This window comes from Podarcis pityusensis, assembly GCF_964106645.2.
Source record: "Podarcis pityusensis genome assembly, chromosome: 11".
Lineage (NCBI taxonomy): Eukaryota > Metazoa > Chordata > Lepidosauria > Squamata > Lacertidae > Podarcis > Podarcis pityusensis.
This window is the reverse complement of record NC_138036.1, coordinates 63447304-63467284: the sequence shown is the minus strand read 5'-3', so window position 1 is coordinate 63467284 and position 19981 is coordinate 63447304. Positions and strand designations below refer to the sequence as shown.

The following is a 19981-nucleotide window of genomic DNA, read 5'->3' as shown; positions in this document are numbered from 1 at the left end:
GAACCTCGGTTTTCAAATGTCTCCGTTCACAAACGTTTTGGAACCCAAACGCCGTAAACCCGGAAGTAAATGCTTCTGTTTTCAAACGTGCCTCAGAATATGAACTTCCAAGGCAGCTTCCGTTTTGAGTTTCCCTATTGTTTTGAGGCTTCTGTGTTGAGTTTTCAGTTTTTGAACATTTCAGAACTCGAACGTTCTTCCGGAATGGATTAAGTTCGAAAACTGAAGTTCCACCGTAACAGAGACAGGGAGAGGGAACTGCTGTTAGCTTCATGAAGGGGGCGGGGGGCGGAGTGCAGCATCGGTACCAATCTCCCTCTTATTGCTTTTTGTAAGGGTGATACATCACTCCAAATCCTGATAATTATACGTCCATTCAAATCTGAGTACATGAGTGCATCTCTCCCTTCACCTACACAGATATTCCAGTTCAAAATGCAATCTCTGCAGCTTTGCTGGATGAGGGGTGAATCCCCAGAAGCAGAGGTTTTCAACCATTTTGAGTTCACACCTCCCTTGACCAACTACATTCTTTCTGCAGCACCCCTGTGGGGCCCAGGAGCCCAGTTATGTCCCCCTTTGCCTGCAGAGCTGGCAGCCTCTCACTGCTGCTGCCACCCCTGGTCTCCTGCCCCTCCCCTGCTCCAAAGAGAGGTGCCTCCTCACACTGCCCCACAGGGGCCTGCCAAGGGGATCTCCCCAGCCTTAGTGGCCCAACAGAGACTGGCCAAAGATGAATGTGAGGCCAGCACCTTACTCACCTTGGGAGGCGGCAGTGGCAGCAGCAGGTGCTGCTGGTGCTGGGCCTGTGTGCGGGAAAGGCTCCCCGTCAGCACCAGGCACTCAGCTCCCAGGCAGGCCTTGCATACAGCAAGCACAAGAAAGGCCAATGCAGTGCTTGCCCACCTGCCCAGACTCCCACTAGTCTGTCCATTCCCAACAAGGGCTGGCAGACTGGCTGGCTGGGCTCCCTCCCGTTTGTTTGTTTGTTTGTTTGTTTGTTTGCTTGCTTGCTTGCTTACTCTGAGGCTGCCTCAGCTCCTGGCACCCAGCACCTGCTGACCAGCCCCAGAGGCACCTTTCGCCTGGGGAGCTTGTAGCCAGGGCTGCTGCAATAAACAGCTTTGGGGGCCAAGATGTGAGAGGGCATCCGAGGAGGGAGAGAAGGAAAGAAGGACAGAGGCTGTGTTGTCCGCAGCACCCCTGACCATCATTAAAAGCACCTCAGGGTGCCACAGCACACTGGTTGAAAACCACCATCCTCCACTATCTATCACTTAACTCAGTCCATGCTGGTTCTCTATGGAAACACGGCACTGAACAGGAAGCCTTCCTTCAAGGAACAAAATGTTTCATTGTGGCAGTTACCGTACTTTTTTGTGTATAAGACGATGTTTTTTTCTTTAAAAATTTTGTTTAGAATTTGAGGTTGTCTTATACATAGATAGTGCATAGGGAGGATGTGGGATTGGTAGCTGCCACAAGTCTGAGATTGTCAGCGGCTATTTGGCGTGTTATTGGTGGCTGTGTCAAGGGCTGGTGTTGATTGGCTGTTGCTGCAGCAATAGGGCATGCGACTGGCAGCTAAACAACTCTGGGCCATTTTCTCAATTTGGAGCCCCCAAAAATACGGGGCATATTATACACAGTGGCGTGTTATACGTGGAAAAATACAGCAATGTGCCCACAGAATTTAATACATGCCTTTCTTCTCCAGATGTTTCCCTGGAACATATTTTCAATACCAGGGTGAAGCCCCAAACAAGGGTAATAATAATAGTCTATTCCACTGAGTACTCACAGCCCACTTCTACACATCATCTGATGGTTAAGGGGAGATGCTTTTTAGCTTGGAAAGTGTACTATCTCTCTGACGGGCTGCAAACCTGTTGGGAGTTTCTTTAAAAAGTAATCCCTGTTTCCGTACCCTTCTTCTGGCAATGATGGCTGCAAGGTCCTGTGCTCCTTTGGAGTAAAGACTACCTCCAAATCATCTTCAGGAAAGTCACCAAGTTCTTGCAGGAGTTCCAAATCCAAGTTATTCAGCTGCATTGTTAGGAAACCTTCAAAATCCATTGGTTCTACAGCATCATAGAACTGAGGCTAGATGTTACAAAACAGAAACAAGTGGCTCATAACTTTTTTATATAGGAATGTTCTAAGTACAGCCAATGGCTATGGATCATATTCAGTTAAGTTTTACTTAGGGTAAACCCAATTTAATTAATGGTGCCCCCAAGGTTTCCTGAAGAAAAGCAGTAGGGCAAACATGGATGAGCCCTCTGTTTCTTGGGTGGGTGGGCTTTAATCAGTGCTTTTTTTCTAAAAAAAATGTTTAGGGGTACTCTCATTATCCTACCCATATTGAAATACTGCCCCTCAATGAGGCCAAGCTTAGATTCACAAAATGTTTAGGGGTATGTGTATCCCTGCATCCCCCCAGAAAAAAAGCACTGGCTTTAATTATTTGCTTCCTTTCAACCATTTTTCCTTTTCTTTCTTTTTATGGAAAAATAGCACTACTTCAATATAACAGTATCCCCAGATGCTGGATAATTACAAGGGAATTAATATTACAGTGGTACCTCGGGTTACATATGCTTCAGGTTACACACTCCACTAACCCAGAAATAGTGCTTCAGGTTAAGAACTTTGCTTCAGGATAAGAACAGAAATCAGGCTCCGGTGGCACGGCGGCAGCAGGAGGCCCCATTAGCTAAAGTGGTGCTTCAGGTTAAGAACAGTTTCAGGTTAAGTATGGACCTCCGGAACGAATTAAGCACTTAACCCGAGGTACCACTGTAATCCCCCAGCAATTAGCAGGAAGCAGTGAAACTTTTCAAACAGGAAGCTTTTGATTAAAGAAACAGAAGCCCTTAAAATCCTCGAAAGCCTCTCCACAATAAGTAGGCAATTTGACACAGCAACTGCGTTTATAAAAAAACAAGCAAAAACCCACCCAAAGTTAAGTCTGAAAAAGTAGGATAACACATAAAATACTGAATGTAGTGATTTAGCAATGTCATCTGGAGGTGTCATGAAAAGTGGGATAATTTGAGGGTAAAAGGCCTAGGGTTGAAGGAGCTACAATGGTACCTCAGGTTACAAACGCTTTGGGTTACAAACTCCACTAAACTGGAAGTAGTTGCTCCGGGTTGCGAACTTTGCCCCAGGATGAGAACGGAAATCGTGCACCGGTGGCGTGGCAGCATTGGGAGGCCCCATTAGCGAAAGCGCGCCTCAGGTTAAGCACAGTTTCAGGTTAAGAACGGACCTCCGGAATGAATTAAGTTTGTAACCCAAGGTACCACTGTATTCTTAAATGTAAGTCAGAAGTAAAGCAAGTTGTTTCTAAAAACATAACTTTTCACATAGCTCCCAATGGTGGGAGACTGCAAAGGGCAACATTATTTGATGGGTTAGATATCACTGTGCAATCTAGCCATGAAGTGGCTAAAAACGTCCAAGGATGTGTGAACAAGCATTTATAGTTACTGAAGAGGGACAAGCATTCTGCCCATAGGAACTTTCAGGACTTCATATGTTCTTCAAAATTGCCTTCATACTGGTTTAAGCACCATGGCTGCAATCCTAACCCCACGTACCTGGGAGGAAGTCCCACTGAATTCAATAAGACTTTCTTCTGAATAGACATTGTTAGACTTGCACAGTTAGTCCCGGTGAGCCTGGGTTCAAATTAAACCCTGGAAATTAGCATCAGTTTTCTATCCTGCTACTGGAAACTCATTCTCTATCCTGAGATAGTATTAAAAAGCAAGCCCTTCTCTACATCCTTGCTCACCTCACCAGTTTTTTAAACAGTCCTGTCAATAACTTATTGGGCTGAATATTTTGATAAGTATAATTAAGGTGTTTTTTTCCAAGTCCTTGTTTTCTTTTCTCAATCTCACTGAAGTTTTGCTTAACTGCTAGTATAAAATTAAAAGTAAAGTGCATTTGCATTTCAGTGAGTTCTTTTTTTTAAAGATGCTTCAAGAGATGTGACCAAGAGAAATAGTGTACAGAAAAAAAGCATTCTTATTTTGTCTCTTGCCAAACCCTTCTTGTGGAGAAGTACAATGCCACTTGAGGTTCTTAAGCAGCTTTAGATAAGTTAACTGTTGAGACTACAAACTTACAATGTGTTAGGGTGCTTAAATCCCATTCATTTACTGGACAGTAGCCAAAAATATTATTTCACCATATAACATTTTTCACAGACAAATGATTTCTTTCAAGGACACAAGCTTTCCAGATTTTGTATACTGGATCCACTTTTGGCCCCTCTGGAATTTATATCAGGCACACATTAGGCTGCAAAGAGTTTTAAAATTAATAAACGAAATCTAAATGTACTTGTGGATAAACACAGGCTGTGCCATGTGTTTTTGCTTTCCATCCATGTAAATTGTACATAATTTGCTGCTCTAAAATTGTGTGCTTGTCACTTCCAGAGAGAAAGTTTTGCAAACTTCTGAGGCAAGAATGAAAAATATGAGAAAAGGATTGAAAGAGTATTCATTATAATAGAAAATCTGTCAAAAAAAGAAGTTCAGTGCAGCTGCTGAAGAACTGAACCTATTTAGGAAATATGGTTTATCCAGCGAAAAGCAAAGTAAGGATCACACAAATTGGGTACATACCTTTTCCGTACGGTACAGTCAGCAGCAATCAAAATGGCGGATACAGGAAACAAACAGTTTTAGCAAGCTTCTTAGCAGAAGCATTTGAGAGCAAAAGATGGATGCACACACCCTCCCAACGAATAACCCACAAAGAACAAGTTAAACACCACAACTTCTCAGATTGAGGAAGTGAGTAAAATGATGGTGGTTAGCTTTGAAAGACAGGAAGCGTACAATTATTATAGTGTTCCAAAGCTGTAGCTTAAGAAAATGTAGTTTTAAAAGTCTGAAGATCTCGTATTCAGCAAAAACTATGCAATGACAAAATACCCTTTACATTTAGATGAAATAGAAAGGAATAATTGTATTTGAAAAATAGGGGTTGTCAGGTTTAGTTTATAATAGGCAGCTATTCTGAAAGATTCCATGTTATTTCAAAACATTATGGGGACAGTCTAGAAAAAGTAATACTCTGTAGAGTTACCTTAGGACTGTATAACTCTAAAGTGGGGGTAGAATAATTTTTATTATTTCTTTTTATTTATTAAATATCTATACCTCCCTTCATCCAAGGATCAGTGTGGTTTGCAATATAAAAACACAAAAATATATAACATAGTAACAAACAAAAGCAATATCTGGCCACACACACAGTATTTATTTGTTTATTATAACTGGCATTCGGCCCTCATAAACAGCATCCGGGCAGAAATCTGCAATGGCCAGGGAAATCCAGACATAGGGCATCCCATTTCAGAAGTTTTTGAAATATGGCAACCCTAGTGTTTGCAGACCTCCCCACTGCTTTGCCCCTCCCAGAAATGGGAACTGTGGGAACTGTGCTGCTGGGAAGTCAGGCACAGTGGTGCCCCGCAAGACGAATGCCTCGCAAGACGGAAAACCCGCTAAACGAAAGGGTTTTCCGTTTTTGAGTTGCTTCGCAGGACGAATTTCCCTATGGGCTTGCTTCGCAAGACGAAAATGTCTTGCGAGTCTTGAGATTTTTTTTTCGCTTTCCCCCCCCCCTTATCTAATCTGCTAAGCCTTTAATAGCCTTTTAGCAGCTAATCCGCTAAGCCTTTAAGCCTTTAATAGCCGCTAAACCGCTAATAGCGCTAATCCGTTAAGCCGCTAATAGGGTTGCTTCGCAAGACGAAAAAACCGCTAGACGAAGACTCTCGCGGAACGGATTAATTTCGTCTTGCGAGGCACCACTGTATTGTTAATTTTGCTGCATTAAATTGTGCAGTCTGTAGTTGTCTTCCTTTGTAATGTTTTATTTTGAAATATTTAAGATAACATTTTAGTTTCCTGTTAATTATGTATACTTTATATTTTACTTTATTCAGTCATGTTTTATTCTAGATTGTTGTAAACCACTTTGAGAAATAATAAGAAGTTATGTTTTGCAAGATCTTTATATCCATCCCCCCGCCCCGGGCCAATGTTGACTCATGGGCAGAACCATCCACAAGTGAATCAATCATCTGGTATCAGAATGGTCAGGTGGTTGGCACCTGTCAGAGTGTAGCACTTTCTGTAGCACTTCCCAAACACCTGAGAATCAACTACGCATTGGGCTCTTGGAAGCCCTAAACAAGGAGCTTGTAGGCACTGCCAATTGGCAGTATGTGCAAAGCCCCCTTTGGTTCAAATTTGTAGGTGAAAATGGCATGCAAGCTGGGAGTTTCCTACACCTCCTGTATACAGCTCCACAGAACAAATCATGCTACAACTTTGAAAATGCCACCTCAGGTATTCCACATACAATTTTAAACATTTTAGCTACTGATAATGTTAAACTGCTGTTTTTAATTTGTATTGTTTTTAATTTTATTGTATATTTTGCTTTAATTCTTGTGCACCACCCGGAAATAATTACATAAGAGACGGTATATAAATAAATATTTCCCCTTTTTAAGCATGGTATTCATTTTCAATTGCTTAAAATAAGGGGACACACCAATAAAATTATGCATTTCATCAGGATACTTTAAAATCCTAAACATTATTGGTCTGAATCATTGTCAGGTAGATACACTTACAATGGTCAAACAACATCTCTGAAGAGTGGGCTGTCCTATTTATGTAATAATGTATGTTACATGCTGTCAAGGCTGCCTCAGGTCTCAGCTCACAAAAGACCAACGCCAATCTCTTCTTATATTCAAAAGTGTTTATTGCAGTTCATTGTTTGCTTCATATCCGAGGCGCGCAGCCTCACGTCTGTACGCTTAGACCGTTGAAGTCCCCTCTGAATCAGTCCCTCCCCTGCACCAGTTTAAGAGCCTTGCGCTGCTCCACCTCTTTCTCTCTTTCCTTTTCCTCAGGGTCTTCCTGCCTGCTGGGGTTTCGCCCCTCCTGGATTCCCCTGACGCGCTATCCCCCGACTGCTCTTCCCCCCTCCTGCGGGCTTTAGGACCTGGCCCTTCCTCCGGGCTCCCTGTACTTCCGCGCGCCTCTACATTTGAACTTGGCGCGCGCGCCCAACCTCTAACTTTCCTTTTGACAGTTACACTACTCCCTTCACTACTCCCCTCCCCTTCCGGGAGGGTGCCTTGCTCCGACCTCCCTCCCTTCTCTGCTGCCGGAGCTGCTTCCCCTTATACACTGGAAACTCCACCCCCTTCGCTGCACTCTGGTGGGGAGGCTGGTCCTGACGCCCAGCTGCCACTTTGGGATCCCCCGCTGGCCCCCTGTTCCTGACACGTCCCCCCTGGGGCTCCCCTGGCCTTGACCACTGGCGCCCCCTTCTGGGAATCCTCTGATTCGCTGGAAAGACTCATGGAATCTCTTGAGTCATTGTCATCCTCTTCCTCGCTGTCCTGGGATTCATCCCCATCGCTCTCCATCTCCTCCCTACCCTCTGCCTCTGTCCCTGAACCCCTGACACATGCAATCATACTAACAGCATTGTTTTATAGGAAAAGGGAGATGGAGAGCTAAGAAGTGGCAGAAGGCTGTGTGCATAACCTCTTCCCTGCACAGTTTCTCCACTCCAAACTCCCTCCTATAGCCCATCCCACGCACTCAAAGGCTCCGTTCCTTGTGTTAAATGGAGCTAACGCCATGTAAAGAGCACAGAAATGCACCACGAGCTCCATACTTACTAGCTGGAGAGAAGAGAAACCAGGGTTGCTGATACTTCGCTGAGACAACTGTCCATGGTTGGCCTGCTGCACAAAGTGTCGTCTTATTTCTGCCGAGGAATGCCTTTGAGATAAAAAGGAAGAAGATACCAGCCATTCCCAAATTAGGTCCTATTTTACTTTAAGTATTTTGACACATGATACACACAAGTCCTGCTATCCAAACATTTGTCATACAAAAATTCACTTATCCAAACATGAGTAGTTAGCACCCAAATACAGACAACAAATTCAGATTTCCAAACATGTAGTGTTAAGCATGTAGTACTATAAATAAATAAGCACAGTAAATAAGCCTTACTTATTTGTGTTTTGCTGGTTCTCAGCAGCCACTTTGTCTGAAACCCGGGGGGGGGGGGAGATTCAACAAATAAGAGAGCATTTTTTCCTTCCTTGTTTAGCTTTTGTAAGGTTTCAGATGGTTTTCCATGGGTTTTTCATCCTTTCGGGGTCAACATTCTGCGGTTAGGTACGCATTAGAAATTTCCCCATAAGAATCCATGGAAACTGCAGACTCGTTATGTAAATGTTTGCCTAACAAATGATTTCCTGAGAACACATTGTGTTTGGATAGTGAGACCTGCATGTATTTGTATAAAAATATGCTCATGGCCTCTAAACTAGGCATAAAGAACTCACAGCAAGATAAATCAAGTGGAGCTTCTATGTCTATATAGCAGTGCAGAAAAGGGAAAGGAGGGAGAAGTCAAATCAAACCATCAATTTAAGAATCCCATAAAAATGTTTAGCAGAGCGTGAATTCTCAATATTTCTGTGTCTAGACTCTAGTGACTACGAAGCAAAACAATCCCTTAGATCATGGGTGGGGGATTTGTGGCCCTCCCCTAGAATGCTTGAACCATGGCCAAGGTGGCTGAGGCTGGTGAGAGTTGATTCCTAAGACCATGGTGGAAAGAAAATGATTACAATACTACATCAAGTATGATTTAAAAGACTCTGAGCAATCTTTATTTATTCAGAAGTATGTACCATTCATTCTGTATCTTACATAAATATTTAAAACCATATGTGTGTGTGTGTGTGAATCTACTGACTGCAAAGAGGAAGCAACAGATTCGTAGCAGGAAGTTCCTTTGGTAGTTATTCAGAGGAATGTTTTTGCTGGAGCCACCATAGAAAAGGCCCGTTCTCTTGTTGCCACCCTCCAAACCTCTCTGGAAAGGGGAACATAGAGAAGGGCGTCAGATGACAAGCGCAGGGTCCAGGTCGGTTCGTAAGGGGAAAGGTGATCCTTAAGGCATTGAGGTCTTGAGCCGTGCAAGGCTTTATAGGTCGACACCAGCACTTTGAATTGGGCCCAGAACCTAATCAGCAGCCAGTCCAGTTGTGCCAGTATTGGTGTTAAATGCTCAAATCGTCTTGCTCTGGTGAGCAAGCTGGCCATTGAATTTTGCACCAGCTGAAGTTTCTGAGCCATATTCAGAAGTCTTACCAGAGCATAGGCCACAGAAGTCAGGCTTCCCCTGTCCAGATAGGGGCAGATGAGCCACCAGCCAAAGCTGGCAGAAGGCACTCCACACCACTGAGGCCACCTCGGCCTCAAGTGATAGTAGTGGATGCAAGATTCCCCCCCCCCCCCAAGCTATGAACCTGCTTCTTCAAAGGGAGTGTAATCTCCCAGCCATCTGGTCTAGGGAACCACCCACTAACAGTGCCTCTGTCTTATCTGGATTGAGCTTCAGTTTATTGACTCTCATCCAGTCCATTACCAAGGCAAGACATGAGGCAAGATAACAAAAGTAGCAGACATCTCAAAATTGTATAGATTATTACTGCCAGCACCATAACAGCAGAATGAATATTTGGTAAAATGTTTTGCCAGTCATGCAAATATTGTTCAAAACTGGAAACTCAGAAATAGGAAGTTGCTGTGTCACAACAATCCACCAGGGTCCCTGGTGCGCACAAGTCGCATCCCTCATGACACACACTTGTGGAAGACAGCACACAGGAAATGCTGGCAGTGACCACAACGCTGTTCAAAAAACCCTTACTGTTCAAAATTGTATGGTTTTGTCATGAAATCAGGGAGCCACAGTTAAGTGAGCTGTGGTGGTATCACATAATAGCAGGGTGTCCCTGAACGTATCAGTAGACTCAAGAAATCCTATACAAAACAAAATCTACTAGGAGGTTGGCTGGACTGGCTGCCAACTCAAGATCTCAGTATTTTATAACTATGTAATTCTGAATAGTGGCAGGTGGGTGTGGATCTGGATACTGTGAAACAGAAAAGGTGCCATTTCCTCCTCCCCTTCTCTGAAAGATTCCCCACCAAACATAACCCTCTACCTCTAGGACGTTTGCTATAGGGCTTACAGGCCTGAGCAGCACAACCTCCTTCTCTTTCCTTACCCCACCTCAACACCTCAACACCCCAACCCCACCTCAACACCCCAACAACACCTCAACATATGTCCTAGAAGCTCACAGCTCCTTGTCTGCCACTTTAAGAAAATGTTTTTTTTTAACGGACAAACTTATACGCTTCTATATACCTAGGGAATCCTTCAAACATGTAGAAGCCACAACCTAATTTTAAGGTGGCTCTGTTTTGCTTGCCACCTGGTAGCCATTCAACCAGATGCAGTTCACAACATAAAAATGTAATATAAAAGCACAAAATATATTATTTTAAAACCCCAATAACTTCCCCCTCCCACACTTTAAAGGGGTATTGTGGTCTAAACCACAGAGCCTAGGGCTTGCCGATCAGAAGGTCGGTGGTTCGAATCCCTGTGACGGGGTGAGCTCCCGTTGTTCGGTCCCAGCTCCTGCCCACCTAGCAGTTCGAAAGGACATCAAAATGCAAGCAGATAAATAGGTACCACTATGGTGGGAAGGTAAACGGCGTTTCTGTGCACTGCTCTGGTTCGCCAGAAGCGGCTTAGTCATGCTGGCCACATGACCTGGAAGCTGTCTGCAGACAAACACTGGCTCCCTCGGCCTATAGAGCGAGATGAGCACGTAACCCCAGAGTCGTCCGCGACTGGACCTAACGGTCAGGGGTACCTTTACCTTTACCTAGATGTTTATCAGCCAAAGGCCTGGTTAAAAAGGAACGTTTTTGCCTGGCACCTAAAGGTGTATAATGAAGGCGCCTGGCAAACGTCCCTGGGGAGAGCCTTCCACAAACAAGGAGCCTCTACAGAGAAAACCCGTTCTCGTGTTGCCACCCTCTGGACCTCTCAAGGAGGCGGCACATGAAGAAGGGCCTCAGAGGATGATCTCAGGGTCCAGGTAGGTTCATATGGAGATAGGCGGTCCTTGAAGTATTGCAGTCCTGAGCTGTTTAAGGCTTTATACCTCAAAACCAGCACTTTGAATTGGGCCCAGAAACTAATTGGCAGCCAGTGCAGTCGGACCAGGATTGGTGTAATACGTTCAAATGGTCTTGTCCCAGTGAGCTGCTGAGTTCTGCACTAACTGAAGTTTCTGAACCATCTTAGGCTATCCCTGTTCAGATAGGGGCGTAGCTGGGCCACCAGCCAAAGCTGAAGGAAGGCACTCTGGGCCACCGATGCCACCTGAGCCTCAAGTGACAGCAAAGGATCCAGGAGCACCCCCAAGCTACGAACCTGCTCCTTCAGAGGAAGTGTAACCCCATCAAGAGCAGGCAACCTCCCAGCCATCTGGTCTAGGGAACCACCCACTAACAGTGCCTTCGTCTTATCTGAATTGAGCTTCACTTTGTTGGCTCTCATCCAGTCCATTATCAAGACAAGACAATGGCCCAGCACTTCCACTGGCTCACCTGCAAAGGAGAAGTAGAGCTGTGTGTCATCAGCATATTGTTGACAAACGTACTCCAAACCTCCAGATAACCCCACTTAGCAGTTTCATGTAGATGTTAAACAACACAGGGGAGAGAATCGAGCCCCACATCGAAGCTTCCACGGGGCTGAAAAATACTCCCCAAGCAACACCCATCCAAGGAGGACTGCAACCACCGCAAAGTGGTGTCACCCACCCCTAATTTGGATACCATGGTTGAGGGTATCAAAAGCCACTGAAAGGTCGCAGAGGGGGACACATTTCCCCAGTCTCTCTCCCAACAGAGGGCATCATACAGGGTGACCAAAGCAGCTTCTGTGCCAAAACCAGGACTAAACCCTGATTGAAATGGATCTAGAAAATCAGTTTGCTCCAAGAGTGCCTGGATCTGGTCTGCAACCACCCACTCTAGAACCTTGCTCAGGAAAGGGAGACTAGCAACTGGCCAGTAGTTTGCAAGATTTTCTGAATCCAGGGAGTGTCTCTTGAGAAGTGGCTTTACCACTGCTTCCTTCAAGCAGGCAGGGACCACTCCCTCTCATAAAGAGGCATTAACCATCTCCCTGGCCCAGACAGCTGTCCCCTCCCTGCTGGTTTTTATCAACCAAGAGGGGCAAGGGTCAAGAGCGCAAGTGGTCTCCCTGACTGAGTCAAGGACCTGGCATTCAGCAACAGCAGCCACAGACCCGAGGGCTGGCCGATAGGACAACTGCAATTCCCCGGGTTGGAGGAGGGGCTGGCACACGGCACAGTCACCAACTGCCTGTGTTGTGTGCCCCTTACTCGGCCTGCCCCCCCATGCCATACCTCCCCCTACCTTGAACCACTGTGATTGGGGCCCCCTGCTCTCCCGCACTCCTCTCCTCTCAGGCACATCCAACAAAGAGACCTGACTTTGACCACAAATAAGTTGTCAGTTAAAAACAGTTAAAAATAATTAAGACAATTTAATCTTGCATGTACAGTGAAACACATTTTACTAGATAATAACCAGAGATATGAGTCTCCTGAGGAATAATCACAGGTGATCAGAAGTCCCTAAGAACATGAAATGTACTGCAATAAAAGAATTGAAAAGCGGGAAGACACCTGGATTTAGTGCAAGATATTACAAAGAAATGAAACATACCCTACTTGTACCGTTAAAGGAAGTGATGAACAATATCTTTAAAAAGGAAGAAATACCAGAAACTTGGAAAGAAGCCTATATCACTTTTATTCCAAAACAAGATTCTGATTTGACTCAGGTTAAAAATTACAGGCCGATCTCGTTGCTAAATAATGATTACAAAATGTTTGCAAATATTTTAGCAAATAGGATGAAAAGGATATTAAAGGAAATTATACATAAGGATCAAGCAGGTTTCCTTTCTGGTAGGCAGATGAAAGATAATATAAGAAATATAAGAAATATAATGGAATATCTGACCAACAGGAAGGATAAGCAGGCAATGTTGATTTTTGTAGATGCTGAGAAGGCCTTTGACAATATTTCTTGGGAATTTATGTTAAAGAATTTAGAAGTTATGGATATGGGCCAATCTTTCCTAAACGGTATAAAGGCAATATATTCCGAGCAAAGAGCAAAACTAATTGTTAATAATGTAACAACGGAAACTATTGCTATAACTAAGGGTACAAGACAAGGGTGTCCTTTGTCACCGTTGTTATTCATATCGGTCCTAGAAGTTTTCCTAAGATCACTAAGAAATAATGAACAAATAAAAAGTGTTACAGTTGGTCATAATGAATATAAGGTAAAGGCATTTGCTGATGACTTGGTTATAACGATAGAAGATCCCATAAAGAGTGTTAAAGAGGTGTTAGAAGAAATAGAACAGTTTGGACAGGTGGCCAATTTTAAATTAAATAAGAAAAAAACCAAAATAATTGTGAAAAATATAGATCAAGAAACAACTGAAAGAATACAGCAACAGATAGAGATTGAGGTGGTTAAGAAAGTGAAATATTTAGGGATTATGTTGACTCCTAGGAGTACTGATCTATTTCAAAATAATTATTTACCAATATGGAATAAAATTAAGCAAGATCTGGAGGTGTGGGGGAGAATGAAGTTATCATTTTGGGGAAGAATTGCAGCGATAAAGATGAGTGTGTTACCGAAAATGTTGTTTTTGTTTCAAACAATTCCAATAATCAAAGGGGTGACAATATTTAAAGAATGGCAAAGAATAATTTCAAGGTATATCTGGCAGGGTAAGAAGCCAAGAATAAAATTTAAGTTGTTAACAGACGCGAAAGATAGAGGAGGCTTCGCCCTGCCAGACTTGAGATTATACTACGAAGAATCATGCCTCTGTTGGTTGAAAGAATGGATGAAGTTAGAAAATACAGAATTGTTAGATTTGGAAGGATATGATAATAGATTCGGTTGGCACGCATATTTATGGTATGATAAAAAACGAGTGTACAAAGGTTTTGAAAATCACATCATTCAAGGATCTCTGATTGAAGTAGGGGGTAGGTATAAAAACCTACTGGAGCCTAAAATTCCACATTGGTTATCTCCGTTGGAGGTGATGAGTGTTAAGAAGATCAATATGACGGGGAGGTGGATAACATACGGGAGTTTAATAAATAAAGATGGGAATAAATGGAAATTGAAACCATATGAAGAAGTAAAAGAATATGTAAATGATTAGCTGCATTACTTTCAGATTAATGAAATGTTTAAAAAAGAAGTATTAGAAAGAGGTTTTTCTGAGAAGGAATCTAGGTTTCAACAGGAAATATTGGATAATGAAGTGAAAATTCTATCCAAAATGTACAAATTATTATTAGAGTGGTATACAAGGGATGAAGAGGTTAAATCGGTTATGATCCAGTGGGCCAAAGACTTTGGATATAATATTCAATTTGATGATTGGATAAAACTGTGGAAGGAAGGGACGAAGTTTACTGCATGTACTACAATAAAGGAAAATGTTATGAAAATGATATATGTAACACCAGTAAAATTAGGTAAGATGTATAAGGTAAGCAATAAATGTTGGAAATGTAAGGAAAAAGAAGGAACATTTTATCAAATGTGGTGGGAGTGTAAAAAAGTGAAATGTTTTTGGGAAACGATATATAATGAGATAAAGAAAATGTTGAAATATACATTTGTTAAAAAACCAGAAACATTTCTATTAGGAATACTAGGTTATGAAATTAAAAAGAAGGATTGGAAAGTATTCTTATATGCAGTAACAGCAGCTAGAATTTTGTTGGCCCAGAAGTGGAAACAAGAAGAAGTGCCTACGATTGAAGAATGGAGAATGAAACTAATGGATTACGCAGAACTGGACAAGTTAACAGGGAGGATCCGGAACCAACGAGACCAGAGATTCACTGAGGACTGGAATAAATTTACAGAATATATCAAAAATATTTGTGATAAACAGATAACGTTTGTAAGTTTTTAGGAAGCTTTGTGAGAATGTATGGTAGAAATATTGATTAAATAATATGATAAGGCAAATAATTATATAGTGCAATATTAAATTAAGAAATGTGGAGAAAGTGATAACACGGAGAATTATCAGACATGTTATGGAAGTCCAAAAGAAGACGTTGGTGAGAATTGGATGTTTAATTTTGTATAAATTTATACTGGAAAATTAATAAAAATTATTTCAAAAAAAAAAAAGAACATGAATTGTAAAACGGAAAACTAAAATGGGCTCAGCTATAGAGCAGTGGTGTCTTTAACATGATTAATTTGTCTTTATCTTGACCGGTAACTTCCATCACATATTGAAGAACAATTGCTATTTATACACTGTGATCTCATTATTCATGAGATCTGATAAGATCATGAAAACTCACAAATAAAATCTGCATGTGCCATTCATTCTTAAAACATTTATCTGTGTTCTGCTCCCCATGATTCCTTACTCTATAAACACAGAATGTGCTTGATTCTGGTACAAAAAGCAGGATAACCTTGTAGTACAACCTGGAATTCTTCAGTCTGATGGCAGTGATTATTGGAGGAGAAGAAGAAGAAGAGTTTGGATTTGATATCTTGCTTTATCACTACCCTAAGGAGGCTCAAAGCGGCTAACAATCTCCTTTCCCTTCCTCCCCCACAACAAACACTCTGTGAGGTGAGTGAGGCTGAGAGACTTCAGAGAAGTGTGACTGGCCTAAGGTCACCCAGCAGCTGCATGTGGAGGAGCGGGGAATCAAACCCGGTTCACCAGATTACGAGTCTATCGATCTTAACCACTACACTACACTTTTGACAAAAGAGTATGAAAATATTACCGTATTTTTCGCTCTATAACACGCACCAGACCATAACACGCACGTAGTTTTTAGAGGAGGAAAACAAGAAAAAAAATATTCTAAACGAAATAGTGGATATATGATTTTTGTGGTTCGTGCTGTGGCCACAGACATGTGATCTGACAGTGAGTCTGGAGTAGCCCAATGCAAAAATCCTGAGGATCCATGTGAATCCATGCTTTGTAACCACGGAGGAGGGAAGGAAGGGGAACCATGGATCCTCTGCTCACGACTGCAGCAGATCCCCCCCCGCCACCCACAGGCATTCGCTCCATAACACGCACAGACATTTCCCCTTACTTTCTAGGAGGAAAAAAGTGAGTGTTATGGAGCAAAAAATACGGTAGTTGCATTACTGGAGTAGACAAAAGTGCATCTCGTCCCACCTTTATTCTATACCTGTGACCAGTAAGATGCCCCATAATAGTCATCTCCTTTCATTTATCCTAGCAACTGGAATTAGATTTGTTTAGCTAAACATATACCTGGACATGCTAGAGGGAGAGCACTGAAGCATCTGAAAGGTCCCAACAGTTGAGTTTGTACAATCACTTACATTTTCTGCAGCGGCTTTTACTCAACTGCCACACTACAAAGACATTTTTGCAATTGCACAACTGCAGAATTTCCCGGTTGTTCTATCCTTCAACTTACTGAATTTGACCACACATAGAAAAGCATCAAAAGGTGTGAAATGCTTCAGACTGGGAAAAACCTTTAACATTTTTATCTGCAGTTTTATTTTAAAGAACAAAAGCCTTCCATCTTGTTGTGTCAGGGACTGGGCAGATGAGAAGGAGTGGTGGAGACTGCCATCCCTGGAGGCTTCCAGGCAGGAGACAGATGAAGATAGCACGGGCCCAGGTTCGTGGCGGTGGCACACCTCAGAAGAAGAAGCAAAGAGCTGGGAAATAATGGAGGGTGAGGAACAGGAGCAAGCTAGCAGACGCACTAGTCCTGAACAGAGAGAGGAGTCAGAAGTAGTAAAAACAGTACAGCCACTTGAAAGCCTGGGAGAGCCCCTTCCTCCTCCTAGAACTAGGCTCTCCCTTCCTGTATCTGGACAGAAAGATTTAACTGCTCGCCACCGTAGACGGCAGGAGGGGTGTGGAAGCTAGGAAGTAACTGCCAGAGCAGCAGCTCAAGATTGAGGGAGCATATTCCGTGGTCACCATGTATTTCTGTTGATTTAAATAAAAGAACTGAAGGAAGCTCTCCACGTCTCTGATTTCACTAGGTAATTAGTCACGTAAAGCAACATAAAGGATTTAATGAAATGTTATATTAGTTCATCCACAAACAAGATTATTGAAATGGACAGTAGGAAATATAGTAAGTGATCAAAGTATGCATCCACAAAAAGTAAATAACACCCCAGAGGACAGGATCACACTTCAAAACGACCTTGACAGATTAGAGAACTGGGCAAAAACAAACAAGATGAATTTTAACAGGGAGAAATGTAAAGTATTGCACTTGGGCAAAAAAAATGAGAGGCACAAATACAAGATGGGGGACACCTGGCTTGAGAGCAGTACATGTGAAAAGGATCTAGGAGTCTTGGTTGACCACAAACTTGACATGAGCCAACAGTGTGACGCGGCAGCTAAAAAAGCCAATGCAATTCTGGGCTACATCAATAGGAGTATAGCATCTAGATCAAGGGAAGTAATAGTGCCACTGTATTCTGCTCTGGTCAGACCTCACCTGGAGTACTGTGTCCAGTTCTGGGCACCACAGTTCAAGAAGGACACTGACAAACTGGAACGGGTCCAGAGGAGGGCAACCAAAATGGTCAAAGGCCTGGAAACGATGCCTTATGAGGAACGGCTAAGGGAGCTGGGCATGTTTAGCCTGGAGAAGAGGAGGTTAAGGGGTGATATGATAGCCATGTTCAAATATATAAAAGGATGTCACATAGAGGAGGGAGAAAGGTTGTTTTCTGCTGCTCCAGAGAAGCGGACACGGAGCAATGGATCCAAACTACAAGAAAGAAGATTCCACCTAAACGTTAGGAAGAACTTCCTGACAGTAAGAGCTGTTCGACAGTGGAATTTGCTGCCAAGGAGTGTGGTGGAGTCTCCTTTTTTGGAGGTCTTTAAGCAGAGGCTTGACAACCATATGTCAGGAGTGCTCTGATGGTTTTTCCTGCTTGGCAGGTGGTTGGACTCGATGGCCCTTGTGGTCTCTTCCAACTCTATGATAATTCCATACTTTTTTCTAGTAGGAAAATTTGTCTTGCCTGAAAGTATGCTCTACTGGGATTAATAGGATTAGGGTTGTATTATTAGATTCCAAAACATGGCAGGGCGGGGGCAGGGAGCTAAACTGAGCAGTTTCAAAGAACTCCCCCCCCCCCAAGCCATTTCCTAGGCCTTAAGAGGTCAAGAGTTGGTTAAAGTTTGTGTGAGCCATATATTCAGCAGGTGAGTCTGCCCGTTACTGTATTTCTATGCCTAGGAAAGTAGTGCCTGTGGAATTTCTGCTTGTACAGTTATTAAAGGTGTATAGAAAAGGCGAAACATTCAATCTACAGCAAGCCACAAGTTACTTACAGCCTTAATTGCACTCAGTTGGCATAATCCCAGCATTTTCACCAGGATTTTTTTAAATGGAAGTATGCCAGTTTTGTGGATTAGAGTCTGGCTGCAACTGAGAATAATCTTTTACAGAGTGATCACCTGAGAATCCCAGTGAAGTATATTGCACTACTCCATAATAAGTTTTTGCAACCTTAAACCCTTGGGAAGGAAAGGGAAAACTTTAGTCAATTACAAACATATATTCACTGCAGTTTAGAACCATGCTGAGAACAAGTTCTGACTAAGTTTTTGACACTTCCTATTTCTCAGAGCTATAAAAACCTTCTATCAACTTATTACCACCTCTCTGTGCAAATAATAATATGATCAGGGTTTTTTCCCCAGGAGGTGAGGCTTTCTCCTTCAGAATCGACCAAACAACAAGCTGCATCTAGATTTCTAACCCAATGCCAAGCGCAAACAAGTCTGGAATGAGGGAGACTGATTCCAACTCCCCCCGCCAAAAAGCAAATTCCTTCGGCGCGTGCGTGTGCGCGCGCTCTGCGTCGCCTCTCCTTAACGCCCCGCGGCTCTGCGGCGGAGTCCCGGGCGGTGGGCAGATGGGGCCAGCGGCAGATCTGCTCTCCGGGCGCGTCTCTCCCGGAGCTTCCCCGGCCAGCGAGGCCAGTCAAGAGCCGCTCCTGGGAAATGCCCCCAGGTGCCCTTACCTGTTGATTTTCAGAGCAAAGGCTCTCCTGTCCGAGCTGGGCAGAGTGGCCATGCCGAGGGGCCGGGCCGCGATCGCCCCGCGGGGTCCCGCTCCGCCGAGGAGGAAGCCTCTTCCTCGAGCCCTGCTCCGGCGCCTCCGCAGGGGCAGAAGAAACTTCCGCCTTTTCGGTCTTCCTCCTTGAAATCCGCAGGCGACGGGCAGGGAGGGGCCGGCGACGCCTCTGCCGCGGCGGGAGGCAGCCGGGGCCCCCACTCGGGCGGGAGGGGGCGTCCCATTTGGGAATGTGGCGTAGCCTGGATCAAAACATCACTGCAAGTTAAAAAGAAGTCTAGCTCATCAGGGAGAGGACGAAGCCGAACCATTTCCCCTGAGGTGCTGGCTTTCCATTTTGAGGGGTGCGTCGTCTTCATACCTTTCTTCCCTGCCGTTTCTCACCTCATGGGATGTATCCTGCCACAGGGCCGGCCGCTGACCGGACTCCAGACCTGCTCTGCCCAGCTTGTTAAAACGTTACGCCATTTTATAATATTATTACAGTACTCTTTTTTAACGGCTTCTAAGTGACACCGATCACGTTTCTTTCGTTTCGGGAGGAATCTGTTTCCTTCTGAGAAAGCATTTCAGAAGTCGGTCCCGCTTGGGAGATCTCCCTCCACGTGCGTGAGCTGTGAGCTCTCGTCCTGCCTTCCCCGAGGACCGGGGCGGGGGCTCAGTTTGGGACTGTCCTGCATCATAAGGCGCAAAAACGACCGAGCCGCCCTTGTCAGCCGAGCTGTCGTTGCAAGAACGTGTCCGCTGCTTGCACAAGCCTCTCTTTTGCAAAGCCTTCCGTTCGCCGCCCTTCAGTCTCGGCGCCTGCGGGGAAAA

At 43.8% G+C, this 19981-nt stretch overlaps 1 protein-coding gene across 4 annotated transcripts in view; it reads right to left on the bottom strand.

Annotated features, from left to right (window-relative positions):
- DOCK8 (dedicator of cytokinesis 8) overlaps positions 1 to 19306 on the bottom strand; it is a 145493-nt gene extending 126187 nt beyond the window's left edge. Inside the window, exons 1-3 of one of the 4 annotated variants that reach the window (XM_080972197.1) lie at positions 19113 to 19306; positions 7736 to 7838; positions 1928 to 2103 (exon numbers count right to left, since the gene is read on the bottom strand). In XM_080972197.1, coding sequence (XP_080828323.1) covers positions 1928 to 2103; positions 7736 to 7838; positions 19113 to 19165 — 332 coding nt within the window. In that variant the 5' untranslated portion in view covers positions 19166 to 19306. Of the gene's footprint in view, positions 1 to 1927; positions 2104 to 4643; positions 4833 to 7735; positions 7839 to 19112 lie in introns of those variants that run through there. The other 3 variants (XM_080972196.1, XM_080972199.1, XM_080972198.1) reach the window with 3 other exon arrangements.
- Positions 19307 to 19981: the final 675 nt, after the last annotated feature.